We start from the raw sequence: 24,609 nt of genomic DNA, 5'->3' as shown, positions 1-24,609 counted from the left end.
GCATCCGCTGCACTTGTTATCCACTATTTCCCAAACGTCCGTCGGTACGTCGCTCTGATGCTTTGTGACGGCCGACTACCGACAGAAATGTGAAAGAAGCCTTAGTTGAAAGCAATTTGACAGATTTGGAGCATTTCTGAAAGGAAGAGTCGGCAAAGATCGACAATTCTAGATGTACTGTGCTGATAGATGCCTACCCAAAGACTGAATGCGGTCAGAAATTTAAAAGGAAATTCAAAGTAGTTTAAGAATGTGTAAATTTATGCAAACACATTATTTTAGTTCTTTGTTTTTTTTGCCTCCCGAATATATTTCAGTTTATTTTTCAATGGGTTTGTACTGATTATGGGTTACATAAAAAAAAGGAAAGTTCTGAAATTATTTTTTAATATGACTTTTTTTTTACATTACAAATACCTGACTTTTTCTATCCACTGTATATGGAGTGGATTACTGGCATCTTTGTCTGCAGTAACACCATTTCCTCATTACCCCTAGAGGCTTTTGGGACGGCTGAAGGGAGCTCTGTTTTGCTCCTGGGGACAATTTACAAGTATCCAGTGATTTAAAAAAGATCAGAACTTGAAGCAGAACTGCCTTCCATGAGCGCTTGCAAATTGTGTAAGAGGGTGTTGAGGGAGGATCTAAATTGACCCTTCACGGTTGACTCAGTGATTTCCAAATTAATCTAAAGGGCGTTGCCGGCAACTGAAAATGACCAGACGGAGACTCGTGCCTCTGTGTGGGGGATCGAGCAGATCTCTGTGCCCCCGTTTTATTGTCTGACTTTTCATAGTCATAGAAATTATACTTCAACCAATCAGCATAAGAACACGTTCACAGTTCTTAACCTATAAGAATACAGGAAAAACTTAACCCATGAGGATACAGGAAAAATGGGAACTACAGATATGGTCATGTCTTTTTGGCATAGAAAAACATATTAACAGATGCCTCAGTCTTGTATAGCGATACCCCCACGAGTCTCTTATCTGGCTCACTTGAGTTAGAATACTCAAGGTCTTTATACCAATTATGAACCATAGACTAGCTGAATAACAAAATATTATCTTCGTGAGAAACAGGACAGTTATTTCATAGCAGCTGTAACCTTCTACCTAAGTAAATAACAGAATTTATCTTTAACCAACAACAAAATGGAGTCAAAGCACAAAATAGAGAATCTTTCATAATTTGTTCCTTCACATTCCCCCCTAGATAAATTTTGTTAATTAATGTCCAGCATCAGAGGTACTATCCCAAGCTATGAGCTCGAGGGGTACTGGTCTTCACATGACTGGTGCCATGTTACCAACCATGGCTGTTGCGGCGTACCCGTCCCCCCTGTATACTAGAATTTACAAATAACAATTATTGATAACAGTAGTTGGGATCTTTTGAAGATAGCCATGCGCTTGGCTTCAACATCTTCATCTGGTAACTTTGTGAAATCGGTGTAGAGAGCAGGGGTGGCAACGCTTTTGGTTTCATCATTAGTTGTCTTAGTGCAGAATTTCCTAATACATACAGAAATACACCAAAGAACAAGTTTTAGTATTACATACATGACAAGGATAAAGGCAGCGATATATAACAAACTTTGTAAGATTCCAGCTATCCAGCCGCAAGTCCCTCAAACCAATTGGCTGGATTAAGAAAAGAGAAGGTGTCTGCCCACCAACTGTCCTTATTACGGTCATTGTCTTTATCATATTAATCTCTGAGTCTTTGAATATCTTCTAACTTATGTGAATACTGGCAGCCATCTTAAATAGAGTTAAATTTGCATTAGCAAGCATAAGGGGAAAAACTTATTGTTTCACAGCATAAGAATATATAAAAGTACAAAAGAGTATAAAGATATATATTTTCAACTTGACAATCCCCCCTAAACACTAAGTTTTTCCCTAAAAAGAAAATTCCTTCGAGACTGTCCATGTGATGGGGAAAGGGGAGGTGGATTTCTTCATCCAGACACCTCAGAAGCTGTCCCCTTGTGAGAGGCCTCCAGGCAGCTGAACCCTTTACTAGCTTCACATGGAGTTCTCCCGCTGTCCCTAAACTAAATCTCTTAGCATCATCTGAGAATTGGGGGTTTTGTCTATCTTCTTGAGGGGGACGTACTTGGGGATCTCTCCTGGATCAGTGCCATCATACTCTGGTGAGTCTACTTCTTGGTTGAGGAAGGTGCCAGTCGGAGTTGCCTCAGTGATAACCTTTTTATACAGGGGAATAACACAACAGAGGATTATCGATCTAACTACAAGAAGGGCAATCAGTACCAGACAAGCTTGTTGAAAGAATCCTTTGAGCCCACCCAACCAGCCGGAAAAGAAAGATGTGTCTACTCCTGCATTAGATTTTAATTCTGCTGCTAACCCATTTATCTTTTTAAGGGCTATCATGGTCTTTCCATTTACCCCAGAGTTCTGAGGGATATAGGTACAACATTCCTCTCCCACCATCCCACAGACTCCTCCTTTCTCAGCTAAGATCATATCAAGGGCTAGTCGGTTTTGGAGGGTCATTCTAGTGTTAGGGCTCAACTCCTCAACTATACCTTGGAAAGCATCACAGATAAAATTGACAAACCTTTGTTCACTGTAATATATGTAATTGATCCAATCAACATTTTTATTAATCTGCACCTGTGGGATTATAGAAGCAAAGCTAGCATAGATCTAGTTCTGGGCTTTAAATTGGTCAGGCACCCCCCTTGGCACTCCAATGCCATCGACATATATCAATGATCCCATGATCATATATCATATACCCATATATCATATACCCATGATCAAAACAGCATGGGTTTATGAGAAATCGCTCCTGTCAAACCAATCTAATCAGTTTTTATGAAGAGGTAAGCTATAGGCTGGACCACGGTGAGTCATTGGACGTGGTATATCTCGATTTTTCCAAAGCGTTTGATACCGTGCCGCACAAGAGGTTGGTACACAAAATGAGAATGCTTGGTCTGGGGGAAATTGTGTGTAAATGGGTTAGTAACTGGCTTAGTGATAGAAAGCAGAGGGTGGTTATAAATGGTATAGTCTCTAACTGGGTCGCTGTGACCAGTGGGGTACCGCAGGGGTCAGTATTGGGACCTGTTCTCTTCAACATATTCATTAATGATCTGGTAGAAGGTTTACACAGTAAAATATCGATATTTGCAGATGATACAAAACTATGTAAAACAGTTAATACAAGAGAAGATAGTATTCTGCTACAGATGGATCTGGATAAGTTGGAAACTTGGGCTGAAAGGTGGCAGATGAGGTTTAACAATGATAAATGTAAGGTTATACACATGGGAAGAAGGAATCAATGTCACCATTACACACTGAATGGGAAACCACTGGGTAAATCTGACAGGGAGAAGGACTTGGGGATCCTAGTTAATGATAAACTTACCTGGAGCAGCCAGTGCCAGGCAGCAGCTGCCAAGGCAAACAGGATCATGGGGTGCATTAAAAGAGGTCTGGATACACATGATGAGAGCATTATACTGCCTCTGTACAAATCCCTAGTTAGACCGCACATGGAGTACTGTGTCCAGTTTTGGGCACCGGTGCTCAGGAAGGATATAATGGAACTAGAGAGAGTACAAAGGAGGGCAACAAAATTAATAAAGGGGATGGGAGAACTACAATATCCAGATAGATTAGCGAAATTAGGATTATTTAGTCTAGAAAAAAGACGACTGAGGGGCGAACTAATAACCATGTATAAGTATATAAGGGGACAATACAAATATCTCGCTGAGGATCTGTTTATACCAAGGAAGGTGACGGGCACAAGGGGGCATTCTTTGCGTCTGGAGGAGAGAAGGTTTTTCCACCAACATAGAAGAGGATTCTTTACTGTTAGGGCAGTGAGAATCTGGAATTGCTTGCCTGAGGAGGTGGTGATGGCGAACTCAGTCGAGGGGTTCAAGAGAGGCCTGGATGTCTTCCTGGAGCAGAACAATATTGTATCATACAATTAGGTTCTGTAGAAGGACGTAGATCTGGGGATTTATTATGATGGAATATAGGCTGAACTGGATGGACAAATGTCTTTTTTCGGCCTTACTAACTATGTTACTATGTTACTAATGGATTTTCTTCATAACTCATATGGAGCTGATCGAGACTTCTCCTCTTTCTGGTATATTCATCAGGTGTCTCCGGATCCCAAGGTAAAATCTTGAATTGCACAGCTAGTTTAACAAGGGTACATTGACCTGTCCAGGCATTAGGCAACCTAGGATGGAGCTTACCATCTCCACATAACCAATAAATAACATATATATACTGTGTATGATTAGCTAGCAAGTCAGTATCCAGGAAATTGTTCTCTTTACAGAAACCTGTCTCGAAGACCCCTACTGGTGTACCTGTAGTGTCGTGGGAATTATAGCAGGTATAATTATCAGCTAATACGGTTATCCCTCCTGGGACCTTTAGTTTAGGTGCTTCATGAATTAGTGGGACATAATCTGAGCAATCAGTGGGCTTTAAACCCTTCAACAGATTCATAACACAGGCAGTAGTATTAAGTATATCCAATATATCCCAAATTTGATCATCTGGATAATCTGTGGCCCTAACCAATTTATCCCACATCTGTATAACTGACAATTTTATTGGCTATACCCATCTGTACTACTAATCTTTTATGATATTGTACAAACTTATTATTCAAGGATATTGAGGAATTTAGACTGCCCCATGCGGTTACCAATATTATTAAATGGAAATACGAAAAACCAAAACATCATGTCCCCTTATTTGCCACTAGTCTGTTTGACCAGCTTGCACTGCGATACGTGGATCCACGAAGGCCTTCCTTCCAGCTTTACTGACATAGGAGTAATGAGGAGGACTTGGTAGGGACCGTCATACAAGGGTTCTAGTCCGTGTTTTCTGACATAGCTTTTCACGACCATAAGACCACCAGGCTTCAAATTATAACCAATATCGGTTTCTGCTGAATCTGGAAGGAAAGAAGAAACTAAAACATGGGTGTTAGCAACATTTTTACTAAGATGAATAACATATTGAACAGCACGGTCAGTTTCTTCTGACAACTACTGAGACTGAAAATTTACAACTGAGAACCTAGCACCAAACAATATCTCATATGGGGACAGGCCATGTTTTGCAATAGTGGTAGTAGGAATATATAAGAGCCCTGGCCATGGAGCCGTAGTCTCCTGCATCATTTTGATCAATTGTCCCTTCAGTGTGCCATTCAGCCTCTTAATTTTCCCACTGGATTGTGGATGGTACGGAGTATGGAGGGCTACAGTGGATCCAAGCATTGTCAGAACCTCCTGATACACATGAGAAGAAAAGGCCGGGCCTTGGTCACTTTCAACAACTTCTGGAACACCATATCTGCATATAACTTCCATCACCAGTTTCTTTGCTGTGGTCTTTGCAGTCACGTTGGTAACGGGGAATGCTTCTGGCCAATTGGAGAACATATCGACAACCACCAGACAATATTCATACCTTCCAGACTTAGGCAACGTGATATGGTCCACCTGGAGCCTTTGGAAAGGATAGTCGGGCTTAGCAAGGTGCTTCGGGGGTACACGTTGAAGTTGACCGGGATTGCAGGTCTGACAGATATTACATGCACGGTTGAGTGCTGTCAGGACTGTAGAAATACCTGGAGTCCAGTAGAATTTTTGTACCAGGGCTAGGGCCTGTTTTTTTTTTTTTTTTCCTCGATGTGTGGGCCCATGTGCCCACGTGGCAATAGCAGGGTACATCCGCTTAGGGAGACACACAAGTTGGTCCTTTTTCCAGAGACCATTGTCCATACATGCTCCATCAGCTTCATTTCTTCCTTTGGAGACATTCTCTGCATCGTCATTAAGCGGTCTCGCGGGGTCCGGCAGAAAACCTCAGTCTGGCATAGATCATCAGGTTCCTGTAGAGTCAGTGTTTCTTGTAACTGTTTACGCTGAGAGTGTGTGGTCACCATAGCTGGTATGGTCAGTTCAACGGGTAGGAGAGCAGCGGCTTTTGCTTGCATATCCGCAAAGGTGTTACCAACAGTCTGTGGCCTGTTCCATAGTACCGTGCTCCTTAACTTTGATAATGGCCACCTGGGTAGGTAATTTGATTGAGTCCATGAGGGTTTTAACAGCTTCAACATTCTTCACTGGAGTCCCGGCAGTAGTAACAAACCCTCGATTGGTCCATAGGGCTCCAAAATCATGAGCAATACCAAATGCATACTGTGAGTCCGTATATATTAGCCCACCTGTCTTTGGCCAAAGTACATGCAGTAGACAGATCCTGAAGTTCTGCTTCTTGTCCTGACAGGGAGGGAGGGAGTGCAGCTCCGAGCAATACAGTATCTTCCGTGGTAACAGCTTATCCAGTGTGGAATCTGCCAAAATCATCAGCATATCTTGAACAGTCTTTCAGGGCCTTGTAGAGAGGTAGCATTATGCGGGATGTGTCCGGTATCCACTGACAACAATAAATACATAGTCCAAGGAAACGCTGGAGCTCAGGCTCATCCTTTGTAGCTGACGGCTATTTTTCTTTCTTCTGTGAGGTGTCTGGCACCCTGAAGGAGACAGTGACCCAAAAATATCACTTGACCAAGGCAGAACCGAAGTTTCTAGGCCGAAACCCGACAGTTCAGATCTGCCAGATACTTGAGGAGGCTAACAATGGCAACAATGGCTTCCTGCTCTGTTCGTGCACACAAGAAAAGATTACCCACATACTGAAGCAACGTGACATAGGGATATTCTAACTGCCAGAGTAAGAGACACTCGCCCATATTTTTTTGCAAACTGATTGGGACTGTTTTGGGCCCCTTGTGACATAACTGTCCACATCAATTGTCGTCCCTGATAAGTGAATGCAAACAGAAACTGGCAATCTGGGTGTAATGGAATGCTGAAGAAGGCATTGGCGAGGTCGATGACTGTGAACCAAGCAGCATCCTGAGATATCTGGGACAAGAGTATATGGATTAGGCACCACCGGAGTTTCTAGAACAGTAGCTGCATTAACTGCCCGTAGGTCTGTGTACCGGCAGGGGGTTGGCCGGGTGGGGTCTTTTTCTTAACGGGAAACAAGGGCGTGTTACATGGAGAAACACAGGGTACCAGGGCACCATTATCGAATAACGTTTGTATTTGCCCCTTGAGGCCCCGCTCCTGATCATGTTTCAAAGGGTACTGATGGACTTTGGGAAAAAGGGGGCACCAGGTTTGAGAAACACTTTTACTGGTTTTACAGGTATTATTGGGGTGAATCTGGGCCTATCAGGGCCATCATAACCGTGGGAAGGGCATGTAAGATACACATCTCATTATGTTCATCTGCATAGGGGTTATATAACGTAAATACCATCTGACCATCATCTTGGAATTATACTCTGGAGCGGAACTGTGATAATAAATCTGTCCCCAGTAAATTTACCGGACATGAGGGAGAGATTACGAACTGAGCAGTAACTTCAGGGAAAGGTCCCACAGGGATGGGTTTTGTGAGGGTATATTTATTGGGTCTGCCATCTACTCTAATTAAAACAAGCTCTGGGTCTGAGAATTAACATAGCGAGGGAGATTTCCAGACACAGGGTTAAAATAGATATTGAAGTATGAGACTGGATTTGTGTAAGGGAGGGGGGCTGGAGCCTTTTGCTTGGGCCACTGATAAGGAACCAGCTGCGTCCTTGTACTGAGCTGGGGGCTAGAGAGCGCAGCTGCTTGATTTAACCTCTAATTTTACTGCTGATACAGAGCGGGTTAAGTTCTTCTGAAAACTTTTAATTACTTTTAGTGCATCGTTCGGAGTGGAATTCTCGATGTCAGGTCTAACTGACATTATTGCCTCTTTCAATTCAGATTTAAGGCCGGACATCAAAGTTGCCACAAAAAGGTGTGAATAAGCTTTATTATACAGTGAAAACCCCAAATCTTTAAGTACTACCATAAGACGCCCATAGAGCTTCTCGGCAGTCTCCCCCTTGTCCTGTGTGACATCTGTGAGGGGGGTAGCTTGGTCCGCTCGTCTATCTTGTGCCCAAACCTTTAAAGCATTACAGAAATCAACACCACTCTCATAGGTTCCCCCGTCCAGGTTATACATCATGCCACCCTCAATAATTGGAAAATACCCCTCTCCAGCCTTCACATGGAGTAAGTGTAACAGATCTCTCTGGGGAGTGGAATAAATCTCTCGATTCGCTGCTATTTGTCTATAGACTGGTGCTGGCGGTGGCTGATAATAAGTGCCGTCAGCGTTTAGCAAGGGAAAGGTGGAGGCTACAACTCCGGGTCTTCTTGCTTCACAATTGTAACAGACCTGTCTCCACTGAGAATTAGTAACTCCGCATACATCACAAATCCACCCGGCAGGATTATAGGGTGGGGGTGCACTAAGTTTTGACAACCCAGGATATATTGGAGCTTTGGGGTTAAGGGGCATAGGGCTTACAGTCGGGAGAAGAGACTTGATTTCCTGGGGAGAGACCTTATCATCTAGCAGGGAGCCCCCCTGTTTCAGATTATCATTTTTAATTGTTTGTCTTTCTAACACATTACCCTCAATCACTTTTTCAGTTCCTTCTTGCACCACAAACATCCAGTTTTTGTCATAGTTATAGACAACTTTCCTTTTTCAACGTAACAAAAACAAATCCGAATTCACTTTCTCTGTTAATCCTTAATTTGCTATATATCAACCACTCAACTTGAAGCAGATAAATCTTTTACCAATCTTTTAATTACTTACACTGATAACCAAACAATCTCTTACATGTTTTCTTCTAAAATAGGCACAATTCTTTCACTTTCAAATTCCAACTTGAACTTACGATATTTCTTTCTAATTCAATACAACATTGTACTATTGCACATACTACACAACACAAGTATAGAAAATTCCGAGAGGACGCAGCGACTCGCCCCCTCCATACCAGAAACACAGAACTGATAAGAACATCACAGCATTCCTCAACACAAAAGAAAGCAATAGCGCAGATGTTTGACCCCTCCCATCCCAAATTTCACACAGAGACGGAATTCAGCAGTTCTCAGACTTAATTAATTTCTACAAAACCTTCATCGCACAATTCATATGCCAAAACACCTTAGAAAAACCAATCATTGAGAATATTTTCCTCATCTTTGGGCTAACAGTATCAGATTCAACACACAAATTCAAAGTCTTCTCTTACTTCCATGGAAACATGATTCTCCTTTAGAGCTAAATATCCTTACCTAGTTGTGCACAATACCGAGAGGCCTTTACGGTTTGTTCCACTGGGTCTCTCTGTCCCCCACTGGGACAACCCAAAAAACGCGGTACTCAGTGAAAGGAGGAGGGAGTCTTAAACTTCCCTCCAAATACCTCTGGATATATATATATATTGTATACTTCTATATATTTCTGAGTTACGTATCCTACCCAATCTTCGATCACCTCACCGCGCCTGATTCTAACAATGATCAGGAATTCAGGATATTTTGACTATAAAGAGAATTACATCACTGGTCAATCCGGGGTGTCCGTCCCTTATGAGGTACGGTTCGAGCACTGGGCTCCCCACGGAACTACACCTCTATATGATTCCACCCAAAAATCACCCACCTTCGGGGACAAACCTCAGATCCTCTTTGCAGCAACAAACACAGGAAAACCACACCAAACGGTCAGTCTGGACAGTATAACTGCCAACTTACCGTGGTTGTTGTGGGGGATGATCAGTCCCAATTTTCCAGTGCCTGTGTCCGCTCCGAGGGTCCTTTGTCTGGTTGTCCTCCGGGGGGCAGAGGCGTTCCTGGTTGGAGCCCCACGTTTTCGGGCGCCAAGCTGTTGAGGGAGGATCTAAAGTGACCCTTCACGGTTGACTCAGTGATTTCCAAATTAATCTAAAGGGCGTTGCCGGCAACTGAAAATGACCAGACGGAGACTCGTGCCTCTGTGTGGGGGATCGAGCAGATCTCTGTGCCCCCGTTTTATTGTCTGACTTTTCATAGTCATAGAAATTATACTTCAACCAATCAGCATAAGAACACGTTCACAGTTCTTAACCTATAAGAATACAGGAAAAACTTAACCCATGAGGATAGAGGAAAAATGGGAACTACAGATATGGTCATGTCTTTTTGGCATAGAAAAACATATTAACAGATGCCTCAGTCTTGTATAGCGATACCCCCACGAGTCTCTTATCTGGCTCACTTGAGTTAGAATACTCAAGGTCTTTATACCAATTATGAACCATAGACTAGCTGAATAACAAAATATTATCTTCGTGAGAAACAGGACAGTTATTTCATAGCAGCTGTAACCTTCTACCTAAGTAAATAACAGAATTTATCTTTAACCAACAACAAAATGGAGTCAAAGCACAAAATGGAGAATCTTTCATAATTTGTTCCTTCACAAGGGTACATTGCTTCATTCTGGTGCCTCCTCTTGATTTTAGGTCCGGAAAGTCTTCAGTTCATCTCCTTTTCTGGTTTCAGAGAATAGCGTACGCATCATGGATGGTACAGATGAAGGTGAGCAAGTGATTAACAAAAAAAAAATTGATGATCAGTCATTTTCATTTGCTTGATTTTCTGTTTTGCCCCCGCTTTCCATGACGGAAATTTAAAAAAAAGAAAAAGAAAATAAATCTGGCGGCTGACCAAGTAACTGAATCAATCAAGTGCACATCAATAAGTCCTGCCCCGGGATGATAGTTACTATGATAAGCACTTATGTCTTTTTTTCTGTTCTATGAGTTATCTCCATTTATGTAATTCTGCACTTGTTTGTCTGCCTGCTCCTCGCTCCCTAAGATGCCAATTGGTAAAGAAGGAGCTTCTGAGAAGCCTCCCTCTTGATTGATCTGCTGGAGTATTGGACCGTGCCCTGCGGTTATTAGCAACCTCTGTACATGACTCAAGTTGAAGGATGGTGAAGTCAGGGTTAAGATCCCTATTCTGGCCAAATCGACCAGACCCTGCTGGGCCAAAATGGAAATAATGATGTTTCTTGACAGTGCAGTCCTCTCTGCAGGTTGACTCTAACTAAAATGAACTTGTTTCAAAGTAGCTTTTCTCACGTCTGATCTAGACAGTTGCACAACTCTTATGGACTAACCTGGTTTGGAGCAGTGGTATTGCAACCACTAGGGGCTTCACCGGCAGGTAGAATAGTCAGGGATAGCCAGAAGTCGGTACACAGGAGGAACAATGTAGTTTGAAGGAATAAGCAGGAATCGTAGTCAGGGAAAGCCAAGAAGTCCGTAAAAAGGAGGAGCAATGTGGTTTGAAGGATAAGCAGGAAAAGTAGTCAGTACACAGGAACAGCATTGTAGAACCTTGAGCATATGCAACAGGTGAAAGAAAGTTTGTCTAGAGGCTGGTAGCTCAATAATCATGCAAGGAAGGAAAGCAAGGCCAGGTTTAAATAGGGTGTGCAATCAGGATGGAGCCAATCAGAAACACAGGGTGGTCACCAACAGGAACTCAGAGTAGAGACCATCAGATACAACATAGGTACAAGTATTTGGGTGAGCACGAAACTGTCCAGAGAGCTGAATAGCTCAGAGGGAAGAGCTACCGTCTAGTACACAGGAGCTGCTGGGTTCGATTCCTGACAACATTTCTCCTTCTTTGTCTCTCAGATACATCTTTCTTAAACTGTGGTAAAGTGTAAGTTGGAAAGATAAGCTTACAAGGTCTGTGAATGTGACTTAAACCTGAGTCACAAGATTTCTGATGCTGTCCATTCTTTCTATAGGAGTTTTGGCCTGGATCACAGTCAACTACCTGACAGGTATCTCCTAATGTGTTCAATGGGGAGCAAGACGCTGGTGCTATGGTGGAATCCATGGCATTGTAGCTGTGGGTGTGTTCGCCCAAACACTGAGTACCCTGTACAGTCGAGGAAATGGATATTCTCAGTGTTGTGGTAATGTCGGGAGAGTGTGCTCACCCTAACGCTGAGTACACTGTACAGTCGGGAAATGGATACTCTCCGCATTGTGGTACTGTCGGGAGAGTGTGATCACCCTAACACTGAGTACACTGTACAGTGGGGAAAATGGATATTCTCTGCAATGTGGTACTGTCGGGAGAGTGTGATCACCCTAACACTGAGTACACTGTACAGTGGGGAAAATGGATATTCTCTGCAATGTGGTACTGTCGAGAGGGTGTGATCACCCTAACACTGAGTACACTGCACAGTGGGGAAAATGGATATTCTCACCTTTGTGGTACTGTTGGGAGGGTGTGATCACCCTAACACTGAGTACACTGTAGAGTGGGGGAAATGAATATTCTCACCGTTGTAGTACTGTCGAGAGGGTGCGATCACCCTAACACTGAGTACACTGTACAGTGGGGGAAATGGATATTCTCACCATTGTGGTACTGTCGGGAGGGTATGTTCACCATAACGCTGAGTACACTGTACAGTGGGGGAAATGAATATTCTCACCGTCGTGGTACTGTCGAGAGGGTGTGATCACCCTAACACTGAATACACTGTACAGTGGGGGAAATGGATATTCTCACCGTTGTGGTACTGTCGGGAAAGTATGTTCACCCTAACGCTGAGTACACTGTAAAGTCGGGGAAATGGATATTCTCACCGTTGTGGTACTGTCGAGAGAGTGTGTTCATCCCGACATTCAGGGAAATGAATATACGCTCATAGCTTTGCAGTACTGTCGGGGAATATAGTTGGATTAATGATTGATTCTTAGCTTTGCGGTAGGGACAAAAGTATGTTTGCGCAGTAGCTCTGCTACTGCAGCGACAATGAGTAGTTTAAAACATATCTCAAGGCTACATCCAAGTGTGGGCAACCGCTCTGGGTACAGCCAAAAGTGTATTTGATGAAGCTCAGGGCTACAATAGAAGAAATGCGGTGACATTGCTCTTGGGTACCGATGGGGGCGTATGTGATTACTAGCTCTGGAGTACAGTCAGGGAATGAAGCGATCCTAGTTCTCGGGTCCCATATACATTGTAAGGGCTCATACTCACTTGCGAGAAACTCGGATGAGTCTCGCACGTCAATACCCGGCACTGCACTCGGCACTCAGATCGGAGTGAGTGGCCGCATAGCAATACATGCACCAGAACGCTCCGCTCCTGAGTGCCGGGTGCAGTGCCGGGTATTGACGTGCGAAACTCATCCAAGTTTCTCGCAAGTGAGTATGAGCCCTAAATAATACTCTTTTCAGGTCTGCTACATGGGGATCATACTGTGGGGACCCTGGATTTGGGTGGAGGCTCCACACAGATAACTTTCTTGCCTTTGGCTAAGGTAGGTGCTATCTTTTTCTGCATCAGTGCCTTTGATGTCATCATTAGCATCATTTTGCCTTTTGATCTTTCAGGCCACACTGGATCAGACTCCGGCTGACTTTCTGACTTGGTTTGAGTTGTTTAACAGCACATATCGCCTGTACACGCACAGGTCAGAGGGTTTATACATAGCACAGATCCTTGGGGGTGGTACAGGCATTGGGGGCATGTGTGTTACTGTTATGTGTCTGTTCTTCAGTTATCTGGGTCTTGGTCTGAAGGCGGCTCGTCTCGCTGTGCTTGGAGCTTCTGCGTCTGCAGGTAAGGATGGGACACAGATGCCAGTTATAGATCCTGCGAGAAGCAGAAGGTTAAATTTGTACATCTGCTTTTATTTTGTGAAGCATTAGGGAAACAAAGCGAACTCCATGTACTGTGTTTTTAGTGATTGGATTTACAGGATGTGGATTTCGAGTTAGAGATTTTTGATAATGCAGGATGCTATGTGGCCATTATAAATGGTTTTTCCTAATCACTTCTCTATTAGCCTTAAAATATACGTAAAAAATGTCTGAATAAAAAGAAATCCCACGAAACCGAGGCTTGTGAAAATGTAAAAAATAAATCACTGACTTTCAGCCCAGCAAAAACAGATGTTTCGGAGTCACTGTTTCCAACCAGATTTGGATGCAGAATGGACATTCGCTGGCATCACCTACAGATATGGAGGGCAGTCTGATGGTAAGAGTCACATGATGGGCAGAGAGCTCTACGTGTTACACCATGGGCTCAATTAAGCATTGTATTTGTGCCTGTTTTGGTCGACTTGTGTTTTGCACCACCATATTCATCTTTCCATATATGCCTTGTTTAAAGTCAAGAGTTCAGGGTTATCAGATGTTTTCACCCAATTCATCCTTTTTGCAACTTTTCAAAAACTCTGGACTTATTTTGCAAATGTACCTTCTGTTCCCCATTAGTGATTTTATCCCAGTTTGAAACTTTGGTTCAATTTTTGCAATATTTCTGGAGAACATACAATTTTTGACTAAAAAAAAGTTGGAAAACTGGTTCATACAAAAAAAAAGAAGCTATTTTTCATTGTCTCTGTTGAGCCATTTTTGTGACTTTGGCACAAAAACGACAATGAATCCACAACACAAAAAAGAACAGCGACTTATAAAAATCGCAGATGATGAATAAGGCCCAATATTTTCAAGGTTTTTATGGCCACTGCCAGAAGCATGCCTAAAAGAGGCCCATCATAGTGGATGCATCAACATCCACCCACCATAGAGGCCTAGTGTAAGTGTAGAAAGAGAAACCATAGTGCATGTGGCACAGGCTGCTGAGCTTCCTATATATATGTAGGTCTGCAGGTGCATGCTGGCCAGATGACGGTGAAAAGACCACACTGGGGACTGATGGGGGCATTGCAGTATCCACGGACCCAGCGCTCACAGCCTTACACTCAGATTTTAGTGCTGCATAGAACAATCTTCAGTCGTGATGGGTAAATAGGATACTGGATATGTATTTGGTGTATACCACCAAACAAACCAGTGACATTCCTTGTATTATCAGGTACAAATTAAGGCTGCTATATTGAAGGGTTCAAGTCGAATTCCCCCATGTTTCTGATAATCTGTTAATATTTAGCTTCGCACGCTACAGACCTGCTGTCTTCTCATCAATGTGTCTGTCCTCTGCTGTCTAGGACTTGTAGGGTTTGATTCCTGTTACTCAGAGGTTCAGCGTATTCTACAGGGGAAGTTTCACCATGTTGACGAGCTTCAAAGCAGACGCTTTTATGCCTTCTCCTATTACTATGACCGGGCGGTGGACACCAATCTAATTGGTAAGATGGTCCACTGGTTTGTGTGCGTTTATGCACCTGAAGATGTTAACAATTCAACTTCTCCTTTTTTAGAGCACGAGGATGGAGGAGAGCTTACAGTCAGGGACTTTGCTGTAAAAGCCCAAGAAGGTGAATATTCTGTCCTGGTATCACAGCCTGTCCTATGACTTACATGGGTTCTGTCTGTCCTGGTATCACAGCCTGTCCTATGACTTACATGGGTTCTGTCTGTCCTGGTATCACAGCCTGTCCTATGACTTACATGGGTTCTGTCTGTCCTGGTATCACAGCCTATCCTATGACTTACATGGGTTCTGTCTGTCCTGGTATCACAGCCTGTCCTATGACTTACATGGGTTCTGTCTGTCCTGGTATCACAGCCTATCCTATGACTTACATGGGTTCTGTCTGTCCTGGTATCACAGCCTATCCTATGACTTACATGGGTTCTGTCTGTCCTGGTATCACAGCCTATCCTATGACTTACATGGGTTCTGTCTGTCCTGGTATCACATCCTGTCCTATGACTTACATGGGTTCTGTCTGTCCTGGTATCACAGCCTGTCCTATGACTTACATGGGTTCTGTCTGTCCTGGTATCACAGCCTGTCCTATGACTTACATGGGTTCTGTCTGTCCTGGTATCACAGCCTGTCCTATGACTTACATGGGTTCTGTCTGTCCTGGTATCACAGCCTATCCTATGACTTACATGGGTTCTGTCTGTCCTGGTATCACATCCTGTCCTATGACTTACATGGGTTCTGTCTGTCCTGGTATCACAGCCTGTCCTATGACTTACATGGGTTCTGTCTGTCCTGGTATCACAGCCTGTCCTATGACTTACATGGGTTCTGTCTGTCCTGGTATCACAGCCTGTCCTATGACTTACTTGGGTTCTGTCTGTCCTGGTATCACAACCTGTCCTATGACTTACAAGTGTTCTGTCTGTCCTGGTATCACAGCCTGTCCTATGACTTACATGGGTTCTGTCCTGGTATCACAGCCTGTCCTATGACTTTCATGGGTTCTGTCTGTCCTGGTATCACAGCCTGTCCTATGACTTTCATGGGTTCTGTCTGTCTATCCTGGTGCCACAGCTTGTGTTTTGTATATTGATCTTGTTCCTCTGGGACCTCTTCACAGATAACACATAAGACAATGGATGTAAAGCTGTGCAAACTGTCATATTGTTACCCTTTGTAAAACGATCCTTTGTTCTTGCAGTGTGTGATCACATGGATCGGTTCACATTTCAGAGCCCATTCCTCTGTATGGATCTCGCCTACATCACTGCTTTGCTCAGGGAAGGATTTGGTTTTGAGGAAGACACAACCCTGCAGGTATGAGACCCTCAGGCACGGGGAAGCTTTCCTGCCCATATTTTGAAAACCCACTAAATATTTATTTTCTACTTTGAAAAGGAGAACCAGAGTCATCATATATTATGAAATACAATTTAATTTGTACAAAAGGAAGGTTTTAAATCTAAATACATACATATTATTAAAAATTATTTGCTTATATATGTATGGATACACAAAAATTGTGATCCACAAGGGTGACAATAATGTAGTGGCCGTAGACTAGGGCCAGGGAAAATAACAGAACACTGTTTCCAGACAATTCTAACCGGATGTATAAATGGCCGCATGGTAGGAAGATGGGCTGAGTGAAAACAGCCTCCCCACAGAAAATTATACAGACTGGACGAGTCAACTCAGATCAAACCATGCTGCTGTAAGGAACATGCAATGCGATAGTAAGATAACCCAGTGTTCATTATGCAGTGGTATCAGGGGTGGATTAAGGGTAGCCAGGGCCCCGGGCTGTTCAGACACTGTGGGCCCCCCCAGTCATGTGACGGGGGTCATGTGGCGGGGGTCATGATATACCTGAACCAGATTATTCCAGAAAAATGGCTGGGCCTTACTCTACTGTAACCTATTAAATATTTGTTAAAATATGCAATACAATTTAGGTATATTTTGATATATTTTTAAATTTTTAAAATGACCAATATCACATACAAGGAACAAATACCACCGCACCATGACCAGACCACAAATTACAACCACAGTGATCGAATAATATCACATACAAGGAACAAATACCACCGCACCATGTCAAGACCACATATTACCACCACTTGGTGACCAAATAGCACATACAAGGGACAAATACCGCAACACCATTTCCAGACCACATATTACCACCACATAGTGACTGAATACTACAATACTGATCAGTAATAAAAAAACAAAAAACACAATACTATCACCATAAGTGCCAGTATTCACAGGAGATCTGTACTTAGTATGCAGTGTCTGTGTAGAGGTAATACAGAGATCACTGGTGGTATTATACACAGGAGCTCTGTATATAATGTATAGGTAATACAGTGATCACTGCTGACATTGTACACAGGACCTCTGTATATAGTATACAGTGTATAGTGTCAGTGTATAGGTAACACTGACTCACCAGTGACGTCTCTAGGTGATGTCTTTCATCTTTCCTCCAGCACAGACCGCCATCATTTCTTCCAGCCAGGACTTGTTTCTGCAGGAAATAACACAGTTATCTCAAGCTCTGCTTACAGAGCACATTACTTAATTTTTCACAACTTCTACATTACACCACATGAAGAAAAAAAGGTGATAGTGTCACTCTGCACAGTAACAGGACCGCCCCCCCCCATTTAAAACATTATACTCAAAAAATAAAATAAATACATCACTGCAGTAATAATATCCCTTAATTAGCCCTTATGGTAATAATATTCCCCATCCAGGCCCGTTTATCTCATTCCTGGTTCCAGCCATATGTTCTCGCATCCTGCCCTCATGAGTATCTATTCTACCCCATATGATCTCCCCATCCTGCCCCATCTGTCTCCATCGTATCCATCCTGCCCCATGATCCAATCCTGCCCCGTGTCTCCAATCATGCCCCATATCTACATTCTGCCTATGCCTCCAGTCCTGCCCCAGTGTGTCCAGCAATCTGCCCCAGTGTGTCCAGCATATTACCCCCAGTGTGTCCAGCATATTACCCCCAGTATGTCCAGCAATCTTCCCCAGTATGTCCAGCATATTGCCCCAGTGTCCAGCAATCTGCCCCAGTGTGTCCAGCATTGCCCCCAGTGTGTCCAGCAATCTGCCCGTGTCTAACTCCAGCATATTGCCCTCAGTGTCCAGCAATCTGCCCCAGTGTGTCCAGCATTGCCCCCAGTGTGTCCAGCAATCTGCCCCAGTGTGTCCAGCATATTACCCACAGTGTGTCCAGCAATCTGCTCCAGTATGTCCAGCATATTACCCCCAGTGTGTCCAGCAATCTGCCCCAGTATGTCCAGCATTGCCCCCAGACAGTGTGTCCAGCAATCTGCCCCAGTGTGTCCAGCAATCTGCCCCAGTGTGTCCAGCATTGCCCCCAGAAAGTGTGTCCAGCAATCTGCCCCAGTGTGTCCAGCATTGCTCCAGTGTGTCCAGCAATCTGTCCCAGTGTCTCCAGCATTGCCCCCAGTATGTCCAGCAATCATCTGCCCCAGTGTGTCCTCCAGCATATTGCCCCCAGACAGTGTCCAGCATTCTGGCCCGCCCGGGCCCCCCGGATTGCCGTTAGCAAAGAAAAAACAAACAAAAACGAGTTCTCCTCACCTGACCTGCGCTCCAGGAGGCGAGCTCCCTCCAGCAAGCGCGTACTCGCCAGCAACTGACAATGACGTCAGACGCCGGCGACGTGTGCGCTGCGCCTGCGGCCGACTTCAGCTGCCAGCCTCCAATTGGCTGGCGGCTGTTGTTAACTATTGACGTGCAGGCGCTTGCCCGCACGTCAATAGGTGAAACTGCCGCAGCGCCAGTAGGGGCCCGGTGAGCAGACGAAACGGGGCCCGATGCGGGCTCCCTCTGCCCACCGGGCCAATACACCAGTCAGGGCAGTAATGCCCTGATGGCGGGGGGCAATCTGAGCGGTAGCCCAGGGCCACCCACACCACTGGGCCCTAGGCTACCGCCCAGATTGACCCTATTATAATCCGCCCCTGAATGATATTTAAGATAAATAATCAAAGGGTTAATTGCCCATTATATGATGACTCCTGCCCAAGCTGCGGCCATGTACCCCGACACGCGTTTCGCAAGCGTTGATGTCGCCCCCTGGAGAAGCGACATCAACATGCATGTATTGCATGGGCCTTACAGCAGCATGGTTTGATCTAAGTTGACTCGTCCAGTCTCGCTAATTTTCTGTGGGGAGGCTGTTTTGACTCAGCCCATCTTCCTACCATGTGGCCATTTATACATCAGGTTAGAATTGTCTGAAAACAGTGTTCTGTTATTTTCCCTGGCCCTAGTCTATGGCCACTAGATTATTGCCACCCTTGTGGATCATCATTTTTGTATATCCATACATATGTAAGCAAATAATTTTTAATAATATTTATGTATTATATTTACATGAAAAAACTTCTTTTTGTACAAATAAAATTGTATTTCATAATATATGGTGACTCAAGTTCTCCTTTTCAAAGCATTATAAATTTGAGTCAATATATTTGTGGGTACTGTAATAATTTAAGACTGGTAAATTATATTTCATATTTATTTTCTAGTTAGCCAAAAAAGTGCAAGATATTGAGACGAGCTGGACGTTGGGCGCCATCTTACAGGAGCTGCAGCCTCTTATACAGTCAGGATGATGGAGTCTTAAAAATCACCACATTACATGGAAAAGATGGGAAAACGTTTTCAAGGAAAACTCCAAATGCAATGACTGATGCTGTCCATCCATTGCCAAGAAGCATAGCGCGCACACGTGCCAATTCTCGCGTAACTGCTTCTTCACAATGTTGTTTTCAGATTAAAATATATATATGTTTATTAGATGTTGGAAGTAAAAAAACTGAATTTTAACGTGTTTACTTTTTTATACAAACACAAGTGCAGCATTTGAAGAAAGGATTTCCAGCCTGGAGCCAGACCGGAGGACTAGTGAAAAAAGAGGAATGTGTCAGCCAGGGGGACTAGTGAAAGAAGAGTGTGCTAGCCTGGAGCACTAGTATAAGAGAAGTGTGCCAGCCTAGAGGACTAGTGAAAAAAGAGGTATGTGTCAGCCCGGAGGACTAGTGAAAGAAGAGGAGTGTGCCAGCCTGAAGCACTAGTGAAAGAAGAGGAGTGTGCCAGCCTGGAGCACTAGTGAAAGAAGAGGAGTGTGCCAGCCTGGAGCACTAGTGAAAGAAGAGGAGTGTGCCAGCCTGGAGCACTAGTGAAAAAAGAGGAGTGTGCCAGCCTGGAGCACTAGTGAAAGAAGAGGAGTGTGCCAGCCTGAAGCACTAGTGAAAGAAGAGGAGTGTGCCAGCCTGGAGCACTAGTGAAAGAAGAGGAGTGTGCCAGCCTGGAGCACTAGTGAAAGAGGAGTGTGCTAGCCTGGAGAACTAGTGAAAGAGAAGTGTGCCAGACTGGGGGACTAGTGAAAAAAAGAGGAATTTGTCAGCTCGGAGGACTAGTGAAAGAAGAGAAGTGTGCCAGACCGGAGGACTAGTGAAAAAAGAGAAGTGTGCCAGCCGGAGTACTAGTGAAGGAAGAGTGTGCTAGCCTGGAGAACTAGTGAAAGAAGAGTAGTGTGCCAGCCTGGGGCACTAGTGAAAGAGGAGTGTGCTAGCCTGGAGAACTAGTGAAAGAGAAGTGTGCTAGACCGGAGGACGAGTGAAAAAAGAGAAATGTATCAGCCTGGAGGACTAGTGAAAGAAGATAAGTGTACCAGACCGGAGGAAGAGTGTGCTAGCCTGGTGGACTAGGGAAAGAAAAGGAGAGTGCCAGCCTGGAGAACTAGTGAAAGAGGAGTGTACCAGACTGGAGGACTAGTGCAGAAAGTTTGCCAACCTGGAGGACTAGTGAAAGAAGAGGAGTGTGCCAGATCAGAGAACTAGTCAAAAAAGAGGAATGTGTCAGTCCGGATGATTAGTGAAAAAAAAGGAGCGTGCCAGATCGGGGGACTAGTGATGGAAGAGTGTGCCAGCGTGGAGGACTAGTGAAAAGAGTCTGCCAGCCTGAATGACTAGTGAAGGAAGAGTCTACCAGCCTGGAGGACTAGTGAAAGAATAGTGTGCCAGCCTGGAGGACTAGTGAAGGAATGTAGTGTGCCAGCCTGCATGACTAATAAAGGAATATAGTGTGCCAGCCTAGAGGACTAATGAAGGAATAGGTATGCCAGCCTGGAGGACTAGTGAAAGAGGAGGAGTGTGCCGGCCTGGAAGAGTGTGGCAGCCTGGAGGATTAGTCAAAGTAGAGGAATGTGTGCCAGCCTGGAGGACGTGGGGTCACTGGGACTTGCTAGCAGGATCCATGGCCCGAACATAATGTGATGCTGGAGGGTGACTAACATTGGTAGATGTGGACCCCCTGTACCACGGGGTGGACCTACCATCTACCGGATCTTCACTAGAGTCGCTGGTGGTGAGGATAGGCTGGGCTGCCAGTAGACATTAGATACCACTCCAGGGCAGTCCCCAGGACTGTAGCAGCTGATCTGAGGGTCAGAGGAATGGGTACCATGTACAGGAAGGAGAAAAGCATTACGTACTGGTAACGGCATTTTTCAGAAGGCCATGACAGCACCACGAGAGAGGGGATCTGCCTTTCTGGAACAGGAAACCTACAGATACAAAAGGGCAGCACCTCTCCCACGCATCAGTTGGATTACAAAGCTTGAGAGGACCTCCATGGTTAATGGCACATAAAATATACATTATATATACATTATATAACTTCAACAATTCACCCATGTGGAAACTTATAAGTGGAAGAAGTGCGCACCAATATGTCAAGGGAGGGAATAAGGGTGCTGTCATGGGCTTCCGAAAAATGCCGTTACCGGTACGTAACTTAATGCTTTATTCGGACTCCCATGACAGCACCACAAGAGAATTAGAGATGTAAAAACTATCTTAGGGAGGGACTACATCCTGCAGCACCCTTAACCCGAAGGTGAGATCTGAGGAAGCACCCATGTCTAGTGTATAATAGTTAAAGAAGGTGGAAAGGCATGACCACGTAGCCGCCTTACATATCTGGTCGATGAAAACTCCAGATCTTTCTGCCCACGAGGATGCCATGGCTCGAGTGGAATGCGCCCTTAAATTCTGAGGAGCCAGACTGCCACCTGCCATGTAAGCTAGAGAGATAGCCTCCCTAATCCATCTTGCTAATGTACACTTTGAAACTATGACCCTTCCTAGAGCACTGAAAGGATATAAATTATTATTATTATTATTTATATAGCACCATTGATTCCATGGTGCTGTACATGAGAAGGGGTTACATACAAGTTACAAATATCACATACAGTAAACAAACTAACAATGACGGACTGATACAGAGGGGCGAGGACCCTGCCCTTGCGGGCTTACATTCTGCAGGATTATGGGGAAGGAGACAGTAGGTTGAGGGTTGCAGGAGCTCCGGTGTTGGTGAGGCGGTAGCTCCGGTGTTGGTGAGGCGGTAGCTTCGATAGTGATGAGGCAGCAGCGGTGTCAGTGCAGGCTGTAGGCTTTCCTGAAGAGATGAGTTTTCAGGTTCCGTCTGAAGGATCCGACTGTGGTTGATAGTCGGACGTGTTGGGGCAGAGAGTTCCAATAAATAACGCGTTGTCCTTTTTCCAGGGATTAGTGACAGAGAAATACTCTAGCAGACACCTTCTAACATCTAATGTGTGAAGCTTCTCCTCCTTCTGGTTGGTAGGGTTAGGGAGGAAGGAGGGAAGGACAATCTCTTGTGACCTGTGGAAGTCTGAGGAAACCTTGGGCAAGTAGGCAGGGTCTGGCCTAAACACTACACTGTCGTCCAACATCTGCGTATAAGGAGGAATTCTAGAGAGTACCTGAATATCACTTATTCTACGTGCTAATGTTATTGCTACCACAAAGGCCACCTTGAGGGATAGAGCCGCCATCCATAGCCGAAAGGACTAAGTTTAAGTCCCATAGTATGCACCTTACATTGTGTATGGGCCTAGATCTGCCAGCTGCTTTAATAAATCTGGAGACCCAGTAATTATTTGCGATAAGGCTATGTGCCCACGTTGCAGAATCTTTGCATAGTTTTCCTTATCAAAACCGGACTCCCTTGCCATAAAATCCGCTTGCGTTTTTCTAACTTTTGTTTCACGTTTTACGCGTATTTGTTGCGTTTTTCTCGTATTTTAATGCGTTTTTTTCATGCGTCCCATTACCATTCTTTTGCGGCAAAATTGCCGCAATTCTGCAAAATTAATGAACATGTGGCGTTTTTTCCGCAATCCATTTCCACTGCAAAAAAAACACAGCATGGGCACAACAATGCAGAATGCCATTAAAAATAATGGGATGCAATTTGTAAGCGTTTTCGCAGCGGGAAAATTCTGCGAAAACGCAAAAAAAATGCAATGTGGGCATATAGCCTAGGGGTACTAGTGGCAAGACCTAATTCTAGACCCCTCTGTAGAAATTCTAGAATCTGCCCTATAGGTACCCCCTCCTTGGTTTTAAAGTCAGAAGTGGCTAGGAATGGTTTCCAGATTCTAGCATAGATTTTGATTGTAATTAACTTCCTACTTTTTAGCAGGGTGGTTATTAGATTCGAGGAGAATCCTCTATCTCTTAATAATGCTCTTTCAAACTCCACGCCATCAAGCGGAGTCTGGCTACTCGTGGATGGTTGACTGGGCCCTGGGAGAGGAGATCCGGAAGATGTGAAAGTATCCAGGGATCGCAGACTGACATAGGCCTCAGCCACGAGAACCAAGCCCTTCTGGGCCAGAAGGGAGCAACTAGTATAATCCTTGCCCTGTCTTCTCTGATCTTCCTCACTACCAGAGGCAACAGGGATAACAGAGGGAATGCGTAGGCCAGGTTGAAGTCCCATTTCCTCAGGAAAGCGTCCACCATAAGAGGTTCTTCCCCCCCGGATTCAGAGAACAGAACTGTTTTACTTTTCTTTTTCTCCTGGTGGCAAAAAGGTCTATATCCGGCTGACCCCACATGCGGAAAATCTGGTTGAAGACAGCTCCATTTAAAGGGAACCTGTCACCTGAATTTGGCGGGACTGGTTTTGGGTCATATGGGCGGAGTTTTCGGGTGTTTGATTCACCCTTTCCTTACCCGCTGGCTGCATGCTGGCTGCAATATTGGATTGAAGTTCATTCTATGTCCTCCATAGTACACGCCTGCACAAGGCAAGATTGCTTTGCGCAGGCGTGTACTATGGAGGACATAGAATGAACTTCAATCCAATATTGCAGCCAGCATGCAGCCAGCGGGTAAGGAAAGGGTGAATCAAACACCCGAAAACTCCGCCCATATGACCCAAAACCAGTCCCGCCAAATTCAGGTGACAGAGTCCCTTTAAAGACCATTCTTCCTGCCTTAGTATGTTGCAACTTAGAAAGTCCTCTTTGGCGTTGTCCTTTCCTCTTATGTGTAGCGCTGTCAGAGATAGAAAATGTC

General features: G+C 44.4%; 1 protein-coding gene and 1 long non-coding RNA gene across 2 annotated transcripts in view; one reads left to right on the top strand and one right to left on the bottom strand.

Annotated features, from left to right (window-relative positions):
- ENTPD5 (ectonucleoside triphosphate diphosphohydrolase 5 (inactive)) overlaps positions 1–20,039 on the top strand; it is a 66,853-nt gene extending 46,814 nt beyond the window's left edge. Inside the window, exons 5-14 of the mRNA XM_069735721.1 lie at positions 10,450–10,525; positions 11,754–11,789; positions 13,207–13,289; positions 13,363–13,442; positions 13,530–13,591; positions 13,910–14,011; positions 14,988–15,128; positions 15,201–15,257; positions 16,356–16,471; positions 19,741–20,039. Of these exons, the coding sequence (XP_069591822.1) occupies positions 10,450–10,525; positions 11,754–11,789; positions 13,207–13,289; positions 13,363–13,442; positions 13,530–13,591; positions 13,910–14,011; positions 14,988–15,128; positions 15,201–15,257; positions 16,356–16,471; positions 19,741–19,827 (840 nt within the window). The 3' untranslated portion in view covers positions 19,828–20,039. The remainder of the gene's footprint in view (positions 1–10,449; positions 10,526–11,753; positions 11,790–13,206; positions 13,290–13,362; positions 13,443–13,529; positions 13,592–13,909; positions 14,012–14,987; positions 15,129–15,200; positions 15,258–16,355; positions 16,472–19,740) is intronic.
- LOC138646269 (uncharacterized) lies at positions 737–3,069 on the bottom strand. Its single transcript, XR_011314842.1, has 2 exons — positions 2,125–3,069; positions 737–1,517 (listed from the first exon to the last, which is right to left on the bottom strand). It is a non-coding gene; the product is annotated as an uncharacterized lncRNA (long non-coding RNA).
- Positions 20,040–24,609: the final 4,570 nt, after the last annotated feature.

The sequence above is a fragment of the Ranitomeya imitator genome, chromosome 1 (assembly GCF_032444005.1).
Source record: "Ranitomeya imitator isolate aRanImi1 chromosome 1, aRanImi1.pri, whole genome shotgun sequence".
NCBI lineage: Eukaryota > Metazoa > Chordata > Amphibia > Anura > Dendrobatidae > Ranitomeya > Ranitomeya imitator.
The sequence above is the reverse complement of the archived record's forward strand: the minus strand, read 5'-3'. Positions and strand labels throughout refer to the sequence as shown.